Raw genomic sequence first — 21,982 nt, forward strand, 5'->3', positions numbered from 1 at the left:
ATAAACATAGCAGTTTCAGAGAAACTGCTATGTTTATCAATTAGTTAAGCCTTCCCCCTAATTCTCTAGTGGCTGTCTCACTGACAGCCGCTAGAGGCGCTTGCGTGATTCTCACTGTGAAAATCACAGTGAGAGCACGCAAGCGTCCATAGGAAAGCATTATGAATGCTTTCCTATGTGACCGGCTGAATGCGCGCGCAGCTCTTGCCGCGCGTGCGCATTCAGCCGACGGGGAGGAACGGAGGCGGAGAGGAGGAGGAGAGCTCCCCGCCCAGCGCTGGAAAAAGGTAAGTTTTTACCCCTTTCCCCTTTCCAGAGCCGGGCGGGAGTGGGTCCCTGAGGGTGGGGGCACCCTCAGGGCACTCTAGTGCCAGGAAAACGAGTATGCTTTCCTGGCACTAGAGTGGTCCTTTAACCCCTTAAGGACACATGACGTGTGTGACACGTCATGATTCCCTTTTATTCCAGAAGTTTGGTCCTTAAGGGGTTAAACTAGGCACCTGTGATAGGGACGGGTGCAAAACCATGGGAGTTGGCCTGGATTCCCAAATAAGTAAATGCAGCCTTCCTGATTTCATATATATTTAGAGAAGTTCTATATAAGAAGTATTTGGCAACCTTTGGCCAATAGAAACATTGATCAGAATATGAGTTGATTCATGTCTTTAAGATTAATGAAAGATTAAAGTCCTTACTCATTGAAGAATATGTACATTATTATGAACAGAAACTCTGTTCTTGTGGAGAAAAGGAAAGTGAAACTAATTTGTAGCTTTTCATATAAAGCAGTTGTGTGCTGCAGGCACCGCAGCCTAGTTTGTCCTCTACGATAGTCACCAGTGTCTGCTGTCCTGCAGCCATGGATCGATCCAACTTATGGGGCTCATTGTCCATGGTTGAGAGTATATTAGCCAAAGATGCCAGAACGAAAACAATCAAGATCTTGACTGATGCTCTGAAGAAGAAGGACTGTCTCCTGGTGGACTATGCTGATCCTGTCCGGCTGTCAATGTCAAGCTGCCCCTTAATTTCTGTCTCTTTAGTGGAAAACTTGATCAAAGTTCTACAAAACGTGATATTTGTGAAGTGTGATGGATGCATACAATATACGTCTAATGTTGCTTGTTTGATACCAGAATTCTTTACAAAATGTGAATTTTTGAGCACTGATTCGCGCCCAGGATTGCTCATTTCCCAAGCCTCATGTTGTTTAAGTTATAAATCGGTGGTGTGGATGAAACTGCCTGCATTACAGGAGACGATTAGGACCGCGTTTGAACAAAGGATGAATCACCGTGAAAATTACGTAGATGGCTCCTATAGCTGTTGTTGGGAGACTTCAAGGGACTCGGTGTGTGAAAAATCTGAGATGAGTGAAAAAATCAGGTATTTAAATTTAAGTTGCCAGACTGGAATCTCTTGGTTTCCAGACTGTGATATGGTGACTCCCACGGCCCCTAAATGTCAATGTCTGTTCTAGACTATAGGGACCCAGTGACATTGCATGGGGGGCTCACAGATTGAGACCCACTGGTGTATAAAGTGTCAGGGTACTTGTCTGTTTAGAGTGTACTTGCTGCTCCAGAACCCAATCTCTGAATAGGAATGTCAAATATTATGCCAAATACCGGCAAAAAAAAATGTGTTTATAGTTCTGTACACTCATATATACACTACATATTACTATGGATTTTATTTCTGCCAGGCTCTTCTATACACCAGACATTCCTGTGAGTTTTATTGTTATGGAGCTCTGTGATACATTTATACACTCTGCACATTACTGTGGGTTTTAGTGCTGCAGAGCTCTGTAATACAATCATAGACACTGCATATTTCTGTGAGTTTTAGTGCTGCGGAGCAGTGGCGTCACTAGCGTTGGTGTCACCCGGTGCAGTAACTCACGGTGTCACCCCAACCACCTCCATGTCGCTTAGTATTCCTCTCCCCTCCCTCCCCTGTCCCTTAGTATTACTCTCCCCTCCTCCCCTGTCCCTTAGTATTCCTCTCCTCTCCCTCCCCTGTCCCTTAGTATTACTCTCCCCTCCCTCCCCTGTCCCTTAGTATCCCTCTCCCCTCCCTCCCCTGTCCCTTAGTATTCCTCTCCTCTCCCTCCCCTGTCCCTTAGTGTTCCTCTCCCCTCCCTCCCCTGTCCCTGAGTATTCATCTCCCCTCCCTCCCCTGTCCCTTAGTATTCATCTCCCCTCCCTCCCCTGTCCCTTAGTGTTCCTCTCCCCTCCCTCCCCTGTCTCTTAGTGTTCCTCTCCCCTCCCTCCCCTGTCCCTTAGTGTTCCTCTCCCCTCCCTCCCCTGTCCCTTAGTGTTCCTCTCCCCTCCCTCCCCTGTCCCTTAGTATTCCTCTCCCTTCCCTCCCCTGCCCCTTAGTGTTCCTCTCCCCTCCGTCCCCTGTCCCTTAGTGTTCCTCTCCCCTCCCCTGCCCCTTAGTGTTCCTCTCCCCTCCCTCCCCTGTCCCTTAGTGTTCCTCTCCCCTCCCTCCCCTGCCCCTTAGTGTTCCTCTCCCCTCCCTCCCCTGTCCCTTAGTATTCCTCTCCCCTCCCTCCCCTGTCCCTTAGTATTCCTCTCCCCTCCCTCCCCTGTCCCTTAGTGTTCCTCTCCCCTCCCTCCCCCTCCCTTAGTGTTCCTCTCCCCTCCCTCCCCTGTCCCTTAGTGTTCCTCTCCCCTCCATCTCCTGTCCCTTAGTATTCCTCTCCCCTCCCTCCCCTGTCCCTCAATATCCCTCTCACCTCCCTCCCCTGTCCCTTAGTATCCCTCTCCCCTCCCTCCCCTGTCCCTTAGTATTCCTCTCCCCTCCCTCCCCTGTCCCTTAGTATTCCTCTCCCCTCCCTCCCCTGTCCCTTAGTATTCCTCTCCCTTCCCTCCCCTGTCCCTTAGTGTTCCTCTCCCCTCCCTCCCCTGCCCCTTAGTGTTCCTCTCCCCTCCCTCCCCTGTCCCTTAGTATTCCTCTCCCCTCCCTCCCCTGCCCCTTAGTATCCCTCCCTCCCCTGTCCCTTGGTGTTCCTCTCCCCTCCCTCCCCTGCCCCTTAGTGTTCCTCTCCCCTCCCTCCCCTGTCCCTTAGTATTCCTCTCCCCTCCCTCCCCTGTCCCTTAGTATCCCTCCCCCCTCCCTCCCCTGTCCCTTGGTGTTCCTCTCCCCTCCCTCCCCTGTCCCTTAGTATTCCTCTCCCCTCCCTCCCCTGTCCTTTAGTGTTCCTCTCCCCCCCCCCTACCTGTCTCTTAGTGCCCCCCATTCCTCTTAATGTTCCTCCCCCCTCCCTTAGTGTTCCTCTCTGCGATACATTTTTACACACTGCACATTAATGTGAGTTTTGTTGCTGCAGAGCTCTGTGATATTTTCATACACCCTGCACATTAATGTGAGTTTTAGTGCTGCGGAGCTCTGTGATATTTTAATACACCCTGCACATTAATGTGAGTTTTGTTGCTGCGGAGCTCTATGATACTTCTACAAATTGCATATTAACAACTACAGGGTTATTCACTAAAGAGAGAATTCAAGGTAAAATCAAAGTGAATTTCAAATTTAGGATCGGAATAACCAAACTGGAAAAACTCTCTATGTTTTCAGCTCAGCTACTCAAGCCTAAAATTAGAAATGCAATTTGAATTCTCATTTTAGTAAATAACCCTGATAGTATATTCAGCATTATTCGCTAAAGTGAGAATTGTTTGTAATGATGTCCAAAGTGAATTCATGTATTAATTATAAAATATTTTACCAGGAAGGATACATTGAGATTTCTTTCGTTTTCAAGTATGTCCTGGGTCCACAAAACATTGCATTGTTACATTATGGTACAATAAAATACAAAAATAATATTAATACACAATATATACAACATTTAACATAGAACAGGTAGGAAATATATAATCAACCATGACAGGTGCATTCTGTTTTGAGGTATGTAGAGAGGGATCTCTTAAAGGATTTTAGGCTTGGGAAAGATTTGAAAGTGTGCAGGAGGTCGTTCCATAATTGTGGTGCTCTGTAGGAAAAGGAGGATCGGGCTGCTTTCTTTTTTGTATTGAAAATCCAGCGCACTCCCAATCTACTAAACAGCTATTTTTGTGCTGATTTTATAAGTTTTATTAAAAACACCTAATATAGGCAAAAATAATGGGGTTTTAGTTACATTATATGATCATATTATTATTTTTTGCCTAGATTACTTGTTTTTAATAAAACTTACAAAATCAGCACAAAAGTAGCTGTTTAGTAGATTGGGAGTGCGCTGGATTTTTATTTTTTATTGTATGTATTCGCCCCCAGCAGCCCCCCCATTTAAGCATGTTCCGGTGAGTGCAACAAACTCCTTGTTATTTATGTATTGAGGTAAACTAAATAAAGTGCTGGTACTAGATTTGAGGTTATAGGAGGTGGGAACAGCCGAGGAGAGCATTCTGCTCAGGTAGGGTGGGAGCTTCCCAGAAAAGCTCTTAAACACAAGGCTGGAAAGATGAAGGGTGCGTCTGGATTCCAGCGAAAGCCAGTTTCGTTCTTTTTTTTTTTTTTGTCAATCTTTATTTTATTTGTGCTTAGAGAAAACAAAGATGCCTACATTCCCACAACAGCAGGTGTAGGCAGGTATATAAACATATCATAACATTGGTATGGCAATAAGAGACTTTGCACACTTTGCATTAAAAGTACCAGATTATGGAACAAGTTGTTAAGTAAATTGAAAGTAACTATGCACAGTATTTTCTATTGTGGACTAGTGCGTTATATCGAGTTGCCTCCTTTAGTACTTGGGGATTGCCAGGCCAGAAATGTCAATGCTATTGTTGTGGGGACGTGATGACTTGTTGGTTTGAGGCCTATAGGACATTTGTCCCTCCACCTGGTGTTGGTGTTGCGGGGAAGTTTAGTTATTTTAGCATGTCACAATGGTGGGTCATGTCATTACATTGTAGCACAAAGCGACAGAACGAGTTATACAATGTATTCAGTTTATTAATGTGGATTTGCGGTGCAGGTGCATATACTACATCCCCATAATCAATGATTGGCATAATCAATGATCAGCTGTACAATCTTTTCCTTTACTGTAGGGCTTAGGCAGGATTTCGTTCTGTACAGGGCACCTAGTTTTGGATAAAGTTTAGATGCAAGTTTTTCTATGTACAGGCCACAAGATAGATTGGGGTCTAACATCATACCCAAGTATTTGAAAGAGTGGACTGCGGTCAGTGTGCTATTTGATTTTGTTTTGATGGATAGATGGGAATTGAGTAATTTGTGTAATTTAGGTACTGTTCCAAAGATCATTGTGACAGTTTTGACAATGTTACTCCGGTAACTGGGATCAGAGCCAGAGATTACCTAAATACGTGGGGTGCAGGAGTGAGACAGACAGTGTTACTCCGGTAACTGGGATCAGAGCCAGAGATTACCTAAATACGTGGGGTGCAGGAGTTAGACAGACAGTGTTGCTGGGGTAAACTGGGATCAGAACCAGAGATTACCTAAATACGTGGGGTGTAGGGGTGAGACAGACAGTGTTGCTCCGGTAACTGGAATCAGAGCCAGAGATTACCTAAATACGTGGGGTGCAGGAGTGAGACAGACAGTGTTACTCCGGTAACTGGGATCAGAGGCAGAGATTACCTAAATACGTGGGGTGCAGGAGTGAGACAGACAGTGTTGCTGGGGTAAACTGGGATCAGAACCAGAGATGACCTAAATACGTGGGGTGTAGGGGTGAGACAGACAGTGTTGCTCCGGTAACTGGAATCAGAGCCAGAGATTACCTAAATACGTGGGGTGCAGGAGTGAGACAGACAGTGTTACTCCGGTAACTGGGATCAGAGCCAGAGATTACCTAAATACGTGGGGTGCAGGAGTGAGACAGACAGTGTTGCTGGGGTAAACTGGGATCAGAACCAGAGATTACCTAAATACGTGAGGTGCAGGAGTGAGACAGACAGTGTTGCTGGGGTTAACTGGGATCAGAACCAGAGATTTCAAATTTAGGGCCAAAGGGGCTGAGCTGAAGTTGATTTTTTTTTTTTGTGAGACTACAATGAGAAAGAACACCTGTCATAAGTCCACTATCATGACGAAGCGTATGGGACGTCCTGTTCCTAAACACTTACCATAATGTCCCTCAATTGAGATAGTAAACGTTGCATCATGTCCCTCCTTACGTAGGATTGGAGACAGGTTTTGATTGCTGGAGCGTAGGGAGAAGTATTAGATACATGTGCTGCATTCTTTGTATCCTGAAGGCCTAAACAATGCATTTAATTATTAGTTCTTCTTTCAGGTGCCATCCTCGGATTCCGAAGAGTTGGAGGTAATTCAGCTTCCTTTTCATTTGGCTGCTTCTCCTGCTATTCATCATTTTAGCTGGCCGATCCTAATTTACACTTTACCTCCTTTAGAGATTGATATGCTGCTTCATTGATGACACTTTGCTTATGAAATGCACGTGTTCTTCTCAGTGATACTAACTTTATGCATTAATACTATTTTCTGATTTGCATTCTAAGGATCTCGTTTGCTGTTTTGAGTTCTGTTTTTTATTCTTTATAGATGGTTTGCAAGGTCGCCTTGGTTAATATTTCTTAGTTCTTTCTTGCTTTATATATGCGGATGACTTAGAGCTATAGAAATCTGATCTTAAATCCATTACACTCTTTTGCTTTATATTTTGGACAACGTTTCAAAATGGCTGGCTGAGTGTGATTAGTGTTTGACTTCAGACCCATTATACTTGTTTGTTCTCTTTTCATTAGAGTTTAGTTTTTATTCTTTCACACTCTTTCACTCTGTACCTTGGGAGAACGCTCCAGTATGGATCTTATTGAGTGCAGTGTCTCTGTTTGTTATGTGTGCAACATCGTTAGCAATGGAAACCAGGCTGAGGTGGCACCCTCTAGAGGCCATGTGATATAAATATAGGAGAAAATGTGAGCTTAAAGGGTCACTCCAGACCCCTAAACAACTTCAGCTTGCTGAAAAGCTTTATGTGTGAAGAGTGTCCTCTTTTTTTAAATTTAGCAAAAAGTGCAGATTTCAATAGAAATTGACACTTTTATAAATCAACCTGGTTACGGCCCCTTGGCTTTGAAGCAGACAACAGGTAATGTTACTTCCTGGTTTCGTTAGCTCAATGCAGCTGACCTCAGGAGGCAACAATTGCCCAGAGCACCTGACTTATAAAGACGTCTCATTAAGCTGTATTGGGAAGCCTGTGATTAAACAGCAAAGTCTGGGAGGGGTTAGAAGAGGAGGGTTTGCAGTCTCTACAGATCTCTATTATAACAAAATGGCTGCATGCAACGTTTAAGTAAGATTTAATGAATGAATACTCTCTTAATTAAAACACTTAATGAATTACACTTCATGGTATTATTAGGGGAAAGAAATGTAAATCTAGACTAAAAGTTTCTATTGGGTAAATTTAACGCTAATTTGTTCGTAGTGTTCCTTCAAAAAATCCCATCATTGCTGTCATAAAATAATGTGGTTTGTGTACAGGAATGGGTGACATTGAATGAGCAATGAAACATAAACATCCATAAACTAGGCAAGAATGTATCAGCCAAGCTCGGCAAACATACTTTGTGATTCATTCAAGTTTTTATTTGTGTGTGTTTCAGAGACTTCAAACAGCGGTCAAAAAGTCGCAATAAAAGACCAGTTGACAAAGTAACAGAAAGAACTCTTCTTATCTTGGCCGACGCTTTGGATAAAAGGCACAGCCTCTTGGTGGACAAACCTGAAGAACTTCGACAACGAAAAAGGTTTCAAAACGTTCCTCTGATCAGTCCCAGCCTCGTGCAAAACCTCATTGATAAATTGCAGACAGAGGAGGTTGAAAGTATTGAGATATCATATTGGAAAAGCTATAATGAAAGTCTAAACATAATTAATTTAACGCCAAGTTTTTATAGACAAAGGGAGTATTTAGGACTAGGATCCCTTCCGGGGACACTGATATATGAAGCATCACATGCTCTGGGATATGCATACCTTGTAGCATCCACAGAATGTGACGCAGGAAACTCTCTATCGGCTTACGACATTTGCTGTGCTTTTGAAATCTGGATGAACCACCAGGGTGATTACAAAGATGGTGCCTACACCTGCTGTGGGGAGAGGTCCAGAGACTCTGTATGTGAAGCATCTGAGATGAGTGTTCATCTAACCTGAGGACATTTTTTAAACTTCTGCAAAGAGAAAGCAAAATCCTTGGCAGGGCACCATCCCAATCAAGTGGCGTAATAAGGGTTGTTGATGCAATCAGGCAGTGTACCGTAAAGCTCTGCTGCTTTTCAATTTCTTTGATGATAAATTAAATTGTGATCTATATATATCTCTACCTTTTTATATCCCGATTCTATGAGCACCCACTCTATCTATGAACACAGACATGAACCTCCCATTACATTGCGAGACAAGTTTTAACATAATACACATTAGTATGAAGTAAATTTTTACATGTCTCTGGAACTCGACGTACAATTCAACCATGCAGTATATGTAACCCCAAAGCGTGCAGAATACTAAGAATAATAATACTTCAGAGCACCAGTCAATATTAATGGAGAAGAGACATGTTACAGTACCGGGTGGCAGACAGAGGGGGCGCTCTGCCATAGGTGGTGCCACAGTGTATTGTGAAAAGCATGAATGTAGATTAAAAGGATAGCTGGTATGATCATGTTCAGGGAGATCGTCCGGCCCGCCAGACTGACTGCCAATCACACAGGACGACCCACTAACGGCAGACCACGAAAGAACATTGTTTCAGAGCATTCTGCATGGTCCTAGTGCCCTTAGTGTAGCATGAAGACTTCTAATGATGCACTTGCTCTATACTTTTTGGGGAGAGGTTTTGGTGCCAAGCTGTTGTGGACACCAGGGAACACAATCTGGACTGCAGGACAGGATTCTGATATAGGGACTATCCCGCTGACTCCGAGACAGTTGGGAGCCTTGCTATTTATCACTCAATGGGAGGGGAAAAAAAACATAAATGTGAGGTTAGGATACTGCACTACATCAAAATGAACTGAAACGGTTAAACTCCGGCCTCCGGGCGCGGTTTATCAGACATTGGACTATTTGTGTATAATGCATTTTCTATATATTTCTTTTGTTTTCTTTTTCTGTTATTTTGCAATGTAGACATTATCATTTTTTTTAAACCCCTTAAGGACCAAACTTCTGGAATAAAAGTGAATCATGACATGTCACACATGTCATGTGTCCTTAAGGGGTTAAGGACACATGACATGTGTGACATGTCATGATTCCCTTTTATTCCAGAAGTTTGGTCCTTAAGGGGTTAAATAAACAATTGGAGATTACAGCTACATAACGGTGGTGGCAAACTGAATTTTTGAGTAGGGTGGTAAAAGGTATTGCCGTGGTTCTGCCTACATTGCAGATGGTATGAAATGGAATAATATCCAGACAGTTCTATATATAAATATGAAGCCTTAATAAATTGTGATTTTGCTGCCCCATATCAACAGAAGGAGTGAAGCAACTTTCATTGATTTTATTTGTGCTCAATTTTTTATGTGCGTATTTGTATATTTTCTAGGCTCTGTCAGATAGGCATACACACTGACACACAAACACATATACATGTCATAATTTACATAGTTTTACCCACTCTCAAGTTTCCTACCTTTTGGGTGGAGTCGGCTTACTGCAGCACGTGCTGGTTAAGGATAATGAGAGTGTGGAGTTGATCCAGGATTCCCCCCATTTGGCTCTGTGTAATCTGATAGAAAGTGACCTGTACGTACTTCATCCAAACTTTGTGGCCAAACTGTCAAACTGAAGGGAGTCCAGTGTTGCCATTAAAAGGCCGCAGTGCAAGGTTGGGCCCCTGATGTAAGATACCATTAGGTGGCCCTAAGTGTGAGAGCCACCCAATGTGCCTAGCTAGTGGGCTCCGGTGTGGCCTGCACCTGCAGTAGTTCTGCTGCTGACTGAACCTCAACATAATGACCGCATGTGAAAAATGGATAAACCGCGATGGAATGTATACATATATATTTTTGCTGTTCTTTTTATGGAGAAATGTTACAGGATCGGTGTGTGAAGCAATGAATGAACAAATCAAGTATTGACATTCAGAATTCCTTACAGAAGGATTAGAAAACCTGCATCTTGCTAGCCCTAATCTCATGGTACAGAATAATTATGGAAAAAGATCAATGCAATATAAATACATATTCCATTAACTCCTGTTGAACATGATGCCAAGATGATGGGCTTTTTTTCAGTTCCCCGATAATGGTTTGCCCCCTTACCTGGGTGCCCGCTAGGCTCCGATGTTCCCTGGTGGCCCAGCGATGCACTTCTAGCTTCTGCGGAGCCGCAAAAGATGGAAGCCACAGTCATCACTGTTGATTGGCTGAGAGCGTCAGCTACCACTCTCAGCCAATGAATGAACTTCTGTGCAATGAAAGTTGCACAGAATTGACATTAGCCAGTCCTGAACTCTAGTTCCAGGCTGGCTGATGACACCCCCAAGGAAGCTGTCGGCCATTTTAAAGCGAAACGCTGCACATACAGACTTCAGGCACTAGGACTACTTCAAATCACTGCAAATTAGACTTGTCACTAGAAATGACTTCATGGCTCTAAGCTCTCAAGAAAAAAAGGCAGAGCTGCAGGCTAGAGGTCCCGGGTCTCCTATCCCTTCCCTGCCAGTTAAGTGCCGGCCCTCATGGCACAGAGCAGGGCTGGTGCTTGGATAGTGCTGGCCCTGCTGACATTGTTTGTTGCGCCCCCTTTGGCCTGCACTCGCAGTGGGGGGCGGTTTTGCCAACCCCTAGGTATGGACCTGCCCACTTTATACTGTAACCCCATATGTAATATGTTTATTTATGTACTATTCTTGCTCTTTAACCCCTTAAAGACACATGACATGTGTGACATGTCATGATTCCCTTTTGTTCCAGAAGTTTTGTCCTTAAGGGGTTAAAGAGTTGTTTCTATATTAAATGTTAAATAACCACATTAACTAGGTTATGGGAATTAATGCTGTTTTCGGTTCCATTCTGGGGGGTTTCATTTCCTGATCTGTGGGTTTGTTGGTTTTTAAATTACTGTAAGTTTTTTAAAGACTTGCCGCTTTCCCATTTGTATCATTTACCAAGGATGCTTTTACTTTCACGTTCGTTTATGCAACTTCTTCATCAGACACGGCTGAGTCCGCTTTGGAAGGTATTTGGAGAGTTTATGGGGAGCTTGGGACACGGACAAGATAACAAACGGCACAAAGCTGATTTTTTGTTTTAATTTCCAGTGGTAAAATAAGCACCATAAGCAACTCATAAACAATTTATAGTAAATTAAAAACTAACATTTTAGGTAAAATGTGCTGATTTTGGATAACTTTTTTTAATTCTCTGAAATTCACTATAAAGTGAATAAAACCGGTCTTTTCCCATTCATTTTTATCAAATTATTATGTTCTAATCCATTTGTATTTTATAGGAACATAATTCATTTAGAGATGAAAATAAGTTACCCGAGTTCTGTATAATGAGAACCTAAAACTAACGAATAAAAATAGACACGGCATTACGTGAAAGTCACACATTCCTTTAGATCGTTTTTTACACTATTTAAATACAATATTATTTTTATATAACAAGCTATATTATAGTAAGCTATGCAGTGTTACGTGTGATTAAGATATAATTACGTTGTCAAGCAGTGCAAATGACATTTGTCATTTGCAAATGACATTTGTGTCAACAGCGCATGAGTTTTGATCACGGGTTAAAGGTAAAGTATCATTGTAGCTACTGCACTGGGGGGATCATCCTAGTGATGGTTATAAATATGTATACACCATATGGCAAAAAGTAGTTGGGCACCTAAACATCACACCTATATGATCTTGTTGGATATCCCTTTACAAAACCATGGACATTGATATAGAGTCGGAATATCGTGCACATTCTGCCAATAGAGGATTTGTGAGATACGGCGCACAACCAAAGTTCCGGTTTATCCAAAAGCTGTCCAGTGGGGCTCATGTCCAGGCTTTATGCAGGCCGTCCGAGTGCCTCCACACAAAGCTCGTTAAACTATGTCTTCATGGACTTCCTTTATGACCAGGGGCACAGCCACGTAGAAACTAAAAAAGGACTTTCCTCCATCTGTTACATCAAAGTTGGAAGCACCCAATTTTTAAAAATGTCTTTAATGTTCCATTTTTACTCTAGACCAGTCCCCAAACTATAGCCCTAGATCTTTATCCCTCCTCCACAAAACTTTACAGTAGGCACTATATATTCTAGAGGCAGTATTCAGTATCCACCACACCCAGATTTTGTAGATAGATAGATAGATTGATAGAACATGATGCATTATTCCAGAGAACATAGTTATTGCTCCAGAGTCCAGTGGCAACGTGCATTACATCATTCCAGCTGACACTTGGGATTGCACATGTTACTGGGAGGTTTGTATCCAGCTGTTCAGCCATGGAAAACCATTTCTTGAAGCTTCCGCTGCACACTTCTTGAGCTAATGTTGCTTCTAGAGGTAGTTTGGAACTCTGTAGTGCTCTGTATTCCGAGCAATAATAATTTAGAGTGCAGCAAAGACCAAGGAATCCAGAGAGAAGGAGTAAGCGGATTTATATATTCAATTATACAACCGCTCTAAAGATAACAAGGTATCCCCGTCTGAATCATCAAACGAGATCACAGATGTAAAAAAAAAAAAACGAATGACCATCTCATGAACAAAGTAAGTAAAACTCTAGAGAGAGACTAAAAACACTTTTTATTATAAAAGAAATAGAGCAGATACACTGCTCACTAATAAAATAAAAAAATAAATAAAATTTCAAACATCATATATAAAGAGGAAGAATGCCTGTTATCAAAAAAAAATAGGCAAAGCTTTCAATGATTATTATTACAGGTGGTCCTTGCTTTGCAACATACCTGTTTTACGACGGCTCGCACATTTACGAACAGCTCTCAAGCGTGGGGATTTACGTGATTTCCCGCGTTAGAGAGCTGGTCTATGTTCGTGTCAGGGTGTCAGGATCGGGTCAGGGATCCAACACGCAGAGTACAAAGAGTAGCAGATACGTATACCGGACCTTAGAATGGCCGGACTTAACGTAAAACTACGTATAGAATGGTCAGAGACAAGCCGAGGTCGAGGGAACGAGAAGACAGGTAAGCGAGAGACAAGCCGGGTCAAGGATAACAGAAAGACAGGAGAGTAAATACCAAAGCCGGGTCAGAACCAAAAGACAAGAGAATAACAGAGCACTGTGTGACTAGGCAGACTAGAACCACGACAGGGCAATGAGTAAATGAGAGAGCCACTGTTAAGTATCCTGGTTAGGGAGAGAAGACACGCCTCCGGCGAGTCCTGATTCGTCTCCACAGATTTGAGTGACAGGGCATTCCGGGTTGGCGTCATGACGTCGGCCTCCGGGCCTCCTGCTATAAAAGGAAGTGACTCCCTCGCGGCCGGCGTTTGCAAGACCGGGTGAACCGCGAGGAACCGAGGAGACATGCCGTCCGGACGGATAAACTTCTAAGTCTCTACCTCTCTCAGAGGTAGAGGCTTCAGGTACCCTGACAGTACCCCCCCTCTCAGATACGCCCACCGGGCGGAAGGAGCCGGGGCGAGATGGAAAGCGGGAGTGAAATGCCCTGCGAAGGCGAGGAGCATGAACATCCTCTTGTGGTACCCAACTCCTCTCCTCAGGACCATAACCCTTCCAGTCAACCAAATATTGTACTCTCCCCCGGGAGACACGAGAATCAATAATGGAGTTAACCTCATACTCCTCCTGACCCTCCACCTGAACAGGGCGAGGAGGGGCGATTGTGGAGGAGAATCTGTTACAGATTAGAGGTTTCAGCAATGACACGTGAAAGGAGTTCGGGATGCGTAAAGTAGCTGGGAGAGCTAGACGATACGCCACTGGGTTAATTCGAGTCAAGATCCTGTAGGGACCAATATAACGAGGAGCGAATTTCATGGAAGGAACTTTAAGGCGAATATTCCTAGTACTCAACCAAACTCTATCGCCTGGAACAAAATTCGGAGCCGCCCTTCTACGTTTGTCAGCATGTTTCTTAACCAGCATAGAATTGTGTAGAAGAATTTGTCGAGTCTGATCCCACAACTTCCTCAAATTGGCAACATGGACATCAACCGACGGCACTCCTTGGGAAGGAGAAACCGAGGGAAGAATAGATGGATGAAAGCCATAGTTCATGAAGAAGGGGCTTGAATGCGTAGAGTCACAAACGAGATTGTTGTGCGCAAACTCCGCCCAAGGAATCAAACCGACCCAATCGTCCTGGTGTTCGGAAACAAAACAACGTAAGTATTGCTCAATCTTCTGGTTGGTTCGTTCGGCAGCTCCGTTAGACTGAGGATGATAGGCGGAAGAAAAATTCAATTTGATGCCTAATTGAGAACAGAATGATCTCCAGAAACGTGAAACAAATTGGGAGCCTCTATCAGAAGTGATCTCCGAAGGAATCCCATGCAAGCGAAAAATCTCTTTAGCAAATATCTCCGCCAATTCAGGAGAAGTCGGAAGTTTAGGTAAAGGTACGAAATGTGCCATCTTGGTAAACCTATCAACTACGGTGAGGATAACAGTGTGCCTTTTAGAAACAGGCAAATCCACAATAAAGTCCATTGCCACACAGGACCAAGGTTTGTCAGGAATTTCCAGAGGTTGTAGAAGGCCACAAGGAAGCGAATGCGGTAGTTTAGTTTTAGTACAGACCTCACAGACTCCGATAAAATCCTTAATATCCCTCCGTAACGAAAGCCACCAGAAATCTTTGGAGATCAAAGAATACGTCTTGCGAACACCCGGATGACCAGCCACCTTACTCTCGTGAAGACACTGTAAGAGCTCCAGTTGGAGTTCAGGAGGAACGAAATGTCTGGAAGCAGGGGTCAGTCTAGGTGCCAGATGCTGCAAGCTCCTTATCTGATCAAGCAGCGGAGAGTGGATTTTGAGAGTAGTGTTAGCGATAATGTTACACTTGGGTACTATAGAGGACAAAACCGGCTCAGATATGGCAGCAGGTTCATATTGGCGAGACAAGGCATCGGCTTTAGAATTCTTAGAACCTGGCCTATATGTGAGTATGTAGTTGAAGTGAGTGAGGAATATGGACCAACGAGCCTGTCTAGATGATAGTCGTTTAGCCTCTCCAATATAGGATAAGTTTTTATGATCTGTCAAAATAGTAACAGGATGCAAAGTCCCCTCCAATAAATGTCTCCACTCCTTTAAGGCCATGATAACCGCTAGGAGTTCCCTGTCACCAATGTCATATCTGCTTTCAGTACCTGACAATTTTTTGGAAAAGTATCCACAAGGATGTAATGGTTTATCTACACCCAACCTTTGGGACAGAACGGCACCTATACCTGTCTCAGAAGCGTCAACTTCGAGTAGGAAAGGTAGTGTAGTATCAGGGTGAACTAAAATTGGTGCGGAAGCAAACAGCTCCTTGAGTGTCTTAAAAGCCAGAAGTGCTTCAGTAGACCAATTCTTAGTATCAGCCCCTTGTTTGGTCATATTGGTGATGGGAGCAATGATAGAGGAGTATCCCTTAATGAAACGTCTGTAGTAATTGGAGAAACCAATAAATCTCTGGATAGCCTTGAGACCCTTAGGTAAAGGCCAATCTAATATGGATTGGAGCTTCTCCGGATCCATTTCAAACCCCTCTCCAGAAATCACGTAACCAAGAAAGGTAGTTTGGGATTGGTCAAAGCTGCATTTCTCTAATTTGCAGTATAAGCCATGCTGAAGAAGTTTGTGTAAAACCCTTCTGACTTGTCCGTGGTGAGTCTCAATATCCCTGGAATGTATAAGTATATCATCAAGGTATACAATCACACAGTCATCTTGAAACTCCCTAAGAACCTCATTAATAAGATTCTGAAATACCGCCGGGGCATTGCAGAGACCAAAAGGCATTACAGTATACTCATAGTGCCCATATCGAGTATTGAACGCAGTTTTCCACTCGTCTCCGTCGTGAATTCTCACCAAATTATAAGCACCTCTAAGGTCTAACTTAGTGAAAATCTTAGAACTTTTTAATCGATCAAAAAGCTCGGTGATCAAGGGAATCGGATATGCATTTCTAATGGTTATCTTGTTAAGACCTCGGTAGTCAATGCAGGGTCTTAAAGAACCATCCTTCTTTTTAACAAAAAAAAATCCAGCCCCAGCAGGAGAGGAGGATCTCCTAATGAACCCCTTGTCTAGGTTTTCACGAATATACTCCTCTAGAACTAAGTTCTCATTCGTAGACAAAGGGTATACATGACCCCTGGGAGGCATAGTACCAGAAAGTAAATTAATTTTGCAATCAAAAGACCTATGTGGTGGTAAGGTATCAGCCTTTCCTTTGTCAAATACTGCCTTTAAATCTTGATACAAGGACGGTATCTGTACTTTGGTAGAGTCGGTAGCGTTATTAAGTGCGTTGACACTACAGAGAGGTGACACTTTCTTTAAACAATTCTCTTGACAATCCTGACCCCACGAAACTATTTCCCCTGATCTCCAATCTATAACGGGGTTATGTCTCTTAAGCCAGGAGTATCCCAGGACTATGGGAACAGAAGGAGATTAAATGAGTAGTAGGGATATTTCCTCCTTGTGTAGAATACCAGTAGTTAAGTTAAGAGGTGTGGTCTCCCAGAAAATCACAGGCTCAACTAAAGGTCTACCATCAATGGCTTCAACAGCCAAGGGTGTCTTCCTTAACTGGGATGGGATAGTGTGTTTGGTGAGAAACTTTTGGTCGATAAAACTCTCAGCAGCGCCGGAGTCTATCAATGCCATAGTCTCTAAGGTTCCCTTTTCCCAAGTTAAAGAGACCGGTAATAGGAGTCTATGTTCTTTGTAGTTATGAGTAGAGGACAAAATCGAAACACCCAAGGTCTGTCCTCTAGAGAAACTTAGGTGCGAGCGTTTCCCGGACGACTGGGACAGCTCAAACGTACATGACCTCTGGCTCCACAATACATACACAGTCCCTCCCTTCTCCTGTACTGTCTCTCCTCCTCTGACAGACGAGTAAGGCCTAACTGCATAGGTTCTGAAAACTGTGGAGTTTTGGTTTCAGAAATTTGAAATAATGGTGCTAGTCTAAAGGAAGATCTACCGGTTCTATCTCGAGTATTCTGCCTCCCCCTTAGACGTTCGTCAATACGAGAGATAAAGGAAATTAAGTCTTCCAAGTTCTCGGGAAGCTCTCTTGTCGCTACCTCGTCAAGTATTACATCGGATAATCCATTTAAAAATACGTCTATATAGGCCTGTTCATTCCATTTTACCTCTGCCGCCAAAGACCTGAACTCTAGTGCGTAATCCACAAGTGTTCGGTTGTTTTGTCTAAGGCGCAACAGTAATCTGGCTGCATTGACCTTCCTGCCAGGGGGATCAAAAGTTCTTTTAAAAGCAGCTACAAAGGCATTATAGTTATAGACTAATGGATTATCATTCTCCCACAACGGATTAGCCCATCTCAGAGCTTTCTCAATGAGTAAGGTAATAATAAATCCCACTTTTGCCCTATCAGTAGGGTAGGAACGGGGCTGTAGCTCGAAATGGATACTGATCTGGTTCAAAAACCCACGACACCTATCAGGAGAACCAGCATAACGTACAGGTGGGGTAACTCGGGAAGAAGCACCTACAGTAGCTACCTCTAGCCCTGAACCCACAGAAGAAGCAGACGTATTACGCATCTCCTCAGGTGGATTAATAGGACGTGATAGCAGCGCCTGTAGTGCTAGAGCCATCTGATCCATCCTATGATCCATGGCGTCAAACCTAGGATCAGGAGAACCAAGCTGACAATTTGTACCTGCAGGATCCATGGCCCTGTCGTAATGTCAGGATCGGGTCAGGGATCCAACACGCAGAGTACAAAGAGTAGCAGATACGTATACCGGACCTTAGAATGGCCGGACTTAACGTAAAACTACGTATAGAATGGTCAGAGACAAGCCGAGGTCGAGGGAACGAGAAGACAGGTAAGCGAGAGACAAGCCGGGTCAAGGATAACAGAAAGACAGGAGAGTAAATACCAAAGCCGGGTCAGAACCAAAAGACAAGAGAATAACAGAGCACTGTGTGACTAGGCAGACTAGAACCACGACAGGGCAATGAGTAAATGAGAGAGCCACTGTTAAGTATCCTGGTTAGGGAGAGAAGACACGCCTCCGGCGAGTCCTGATTCGTCTCCACAGATTTGAGTGACAGGGCGTTCCGGGTTGGCGTCATGACGTCGGCCTCCGGGCCTCCTGCTATAAAAGGAAGTGACTCCCTCGCGGCCGGCGTTTGCAAGACCGGGTGAACCGCGAGGAACCGAGGAGACATGCCGTCCGGACGGATAAACTTCTAAGTCTCTACCTCTCTCAGAGGTAGAGGCTTCAGGTACCCTGACACAGGGTACCTGAAGTCTCTACCTCCGAGAGAGGCAGAGACTTAGACGTCTATCCCTCCGGACGGGCTGTTTCCTCTGTTCCTCGCGGCCCTCCCGGTCACGTAAACGCCGGCCGCGAGGGAGTCTCTTCCTTTTGTAGCAGGACGTCCGGAAACCGACGCCATGACGCCAGCCCGGAACGACCTGTCACTCAATCCTTTAGAGACTAATCAGATCTCGTCGGAGGCGTGTCTCTCTCTCCGAGCCAGGGTATTTAAACTTGCTTCTCTCATTTGCTCATTGCCCTGTCGTGGTTCTAGCCTGTCTAGTCACACAGTGCTCTGGTATTTTCTGTTATCCCTTTGGTTCCGACTTGGCTTGTTTGACTTACTCTGTTTACCTCTGTTATCCTTGACCCGGCTTGTTCCTCGCTTACCTGTCCTCTCGTTTCCTCGACCTCGGCTTGTCTCTGACCATTCTCTATACTCTCCGTACGTTAGTCCGGCCATTCTAAGGTCCGGTATACGTATCCTGTACCTGTTTGTACTCTGCGTGTTGGATCCCTGTCCCGATCCTGACATTACGACAGGGCCAATGGATCCTGCAAGTACAAACAGTCAGCTTGGTCCTTCTGATCCTAGGTTTGAAGCCATGGAGCACAGAATGGATCAGATGGCGCTAACACTACAGGCGTTATTGTCTCGTGCTAATAACCCGCCAGAGGAGACGCGTACTACTTCTATTTCTCCTGTGAGCTCAGGCCTAGAGGTAGCCACTATAGGTGCCTCTTCCCATATTACACCACCAGTATGTTATGGTGGCTCACCTGAGAAGTGTCGTGGTTTCCTTAACCAGATCAGTATCCACTTTGAATTACAACCTCGCTCCTATCCTACAGATAGGGCAAAGGTTGGATTTATTATTACCTTACTCATTGAGAAAGCTCTGAGATGGGCCAACCCACTATGGGAGAACGATAACCCGTTAGTATATAACTATAATGCCTTTGTAGCTGCCTTTAGAAGAACTTTTTTTTTTTTGACAATCTGAATGTTTATTTAGGTTTCATAAAGACATTATAATATTACAAACATATAAGCAGTCATAAGGGAAAGTGAGTAAAGGTACATACATACATAGAGGGGGTAGTACATCAAGATAAATGTGCGAAGCGGGTTGGGCGTTCTTATCAACATGGTGGATGCAGGAGACCCAACCGGGGGTTTCAACCCCGACTCGTAGCAGAGAGGTTCAACTTAGTCGCCCAGAGTCGTGCGGGGGACACAGGGCCTTTTTCTGCTTATGAGGTCGATTGTATAATACAGAGATTGCTTAATTGGTCTTATATGCCCCCTAACTCAGCTCTCTTAGATGATTTCAGTATGATGCCTAGGTATAAGTTAGTTTGGTAGGCTAATCACTTAGTTTTATGTTGTAATATTCACTTTACTGAAATCCTAATTGGAGATGCCCTGGGCCGGCGCAACTCCGCATCTTTATTGTCTCTAGTCGGTCTCTGTCTACCCCTCTGTGGGAGGGGGGGGGGGGGGGAAGGGGAAGAGATATAGGTCGGGGTTAGGTCTGGGTGGTAATGGGTCCCTTGTCAGGTCTTGTCAACGTCGTTTAGGTGCCTGGTGGAGTGGGGAGGCACCTCTGTCCATATAACTCAAGTGAAGGCGGGTGGTTTCGTCGTCTGTATACAGTATGTTACATCCATAACCTCAGCTTGGTCAGATGGCCATATAGTGGGGGGGCTGTTGTTTGGGAATGGTAGAAAAAGGGCAGTTGGGATGGGATAACAGGGGGGGGAGAGAGGGTCGGCAACAGCAGGGAGGAAACCAGGAGGAGGGTCAGCCAGCGACACCCCGGCCCATAGCCCAACAACCCGAGTCTACCCACACTCCCGTCTATTCAGCCCCACGTCTCCGGGGACCCGCCGGTACACGGGCCATGTATTCGATCCAGGGAGCCCACAGCCGGGCGCACTTTTCCGCCGTCCCCTGTAGGTCAGCTGTGAGGCTCTCGATACTGTATATTTCTTCTACTGCTTCCATCCAGTTAGCTATGGTGGGGGTTGTTGTGGATTTCCAACGAGCGGGGATGAGGCTCTTGGCAGCGTTTAGGAAGTGTCGCGTAAGAGATCTCTTGTAGGCTCCTAGGGGCATCGTGGAGTGGTGGAGTAGCATCTGTAGGGGTTGTAGTGGTATGTCGGAGTCAAGGATCTCGCGTAGTTTCCCGTGGACTTGTCGCCAGAATGCCGCGATGGGCGGGCATGACCACCAGATGTGTAGGTCCGTGCCATCGTCCGCTCCACATCTCCAGCACCTAGCTGATGGTAGCAACCCCATCTGGAAAAGCTTATTGGGGGTCCGGTACCAGTTCGTCATGAGTTTGTAATTGGTTTCTTGAAGTTTCGCACTGGTCGTACTCTGATGGGCGAGGACGTGTATTTTTTCCCATTCCATTTCAGAGAGGGTAGTTCCCGTGACTTGTTCCCATTTAGATTGGTATCTCGCAGGGGGGAGCCTGGTAGCTTGCAATATCATGGAATACAGCGTGGAAATTCCTCGCGGCAGATGTCGATTCTCCGTACAGAGGGTCTCAAAGCCCGACTTTTTCCTGAGTAGTAGTTGTTTCCCCTGGAGAGAGCTGTGGTAGTGCTGGATCTGATGGTATCGGAAACGGGCTAGCCCCGTTGGGGGCGTTGAGGAGGTTATTGTCTCTAAGGGTTTCAGATGTGTGTCTGCACACCAGTCGCCAAGCCACGGGGCGTTTGGGTTACCCAGGCCGACGATGTCCCCGGGGGCCAAGCCTCCGGCAATCTCAGGATTATAGATCACTGGGGTCAGCGGGTTGGGGTTGGTGGTGAGGTCGAGCTTGTACCGTAATGTCGCCCAGATCTGCAGGGTAGCTCCAATGAGTGGGTGAGACCTGATTTCTTTAGTCTGTGCGGGTTTTGGCAACCAGGTAATCCAGGGCAGGCGTTCCTTGGAAGCAGCTCGCTCTAGGCCAACCCATTGTTTGTCTGTGTCCAGCACGTGCCATTCTATCACCCTGAGGAGGTGAGCTGCCTGGTAGTATGTTTGTATCGAGGGAAGTGCCACTCCACCCTGGCGTTTTGTTCTAATCAGGTGCGTGTATCGGAGTCTGGCCACTCCCGAGGCCCAGACGAAGCGATTAATGGCCATGGACATCTCGTTGAAGAAGGTTTTGGGGATTTTGATGGGGATCGTCTGAAACAAGTACAGGAGGCGCGGTAGGAGGTTCATCTTCACCGCGTTTATCCTCCCGAACCATGAAATACAGGATCCCCCCCATCTTTTCATGTCCGCGGCCAGTGTCCGTAGGAGGGGAAGGAAGTTTTCCGTGAACATCTTTGCTAGGTCTCTCATCAGCCAGATGCCGAGGTATTTAATGCGTTGCGTGCACCAACGAAATGGGAAGTTTGCCTTCAGATGGGTTGTTAGGCCGGGGGGGAGCTCCAAGGGCAGAGCCTCGGATTTCTCCGTATTCAGGCGTAAGTTGGAGAGCGCTCC

The 21,982-nt window shown here is 45.1% G+C and overlaps 1 protein-coding gene across 2 annotated transcripts; it reads left to right on the forward strand.

Annotated features, from left to right (window-relative positions):
* Window positions 1–1,249: 1,249 nt before the first annotated feature.
* LOC134570636 (uncharacterized) lies at window positions 1,250–8,748 on the forward strand. Of its 2 annotated transcripts, XM_063428566.1 has the most exons (3): window positions 1,250–1,386; window positions 6,284–6,313; window positions 7,623–8,748. In XM_063428566.1, exons 1-3 carry the CDS (start codon window positions 1,286–1,288, stop codon window positions 8,173–8,175), a joined length of 684 nt encoding a protein of 227 aa, XP_063284636.1. In that variant the 5' UTR covers window positions 1,250–1,285; the 3' UTR covers window positions 8,176–8,748. The 2 variants fall into 2 exon arrangements, with proteins under 2 accessions (XP_063284636.1, XP_063284637.1); XM_063428567.1 differs by lacking the exon at window positions 6,284–6,313.
* Window positions 8,749–21,982: the final 13,234 nt, after the last annotated feature.

This window comes from Pelobates fuscus, chromosome 8, assembly GCF_036172605.1.
Source record: "Pelobates fuscus isolate aPelFus1 chromosome 8, aPelFus1.pri, whole genome shotgun sequence".
Classification (NCBI taxonomy): Eukaryota; Metazoa; Chordata; class Amphibia; order Anura; family Pelobatidae; genus Pelobates; species Pelobates fuscus.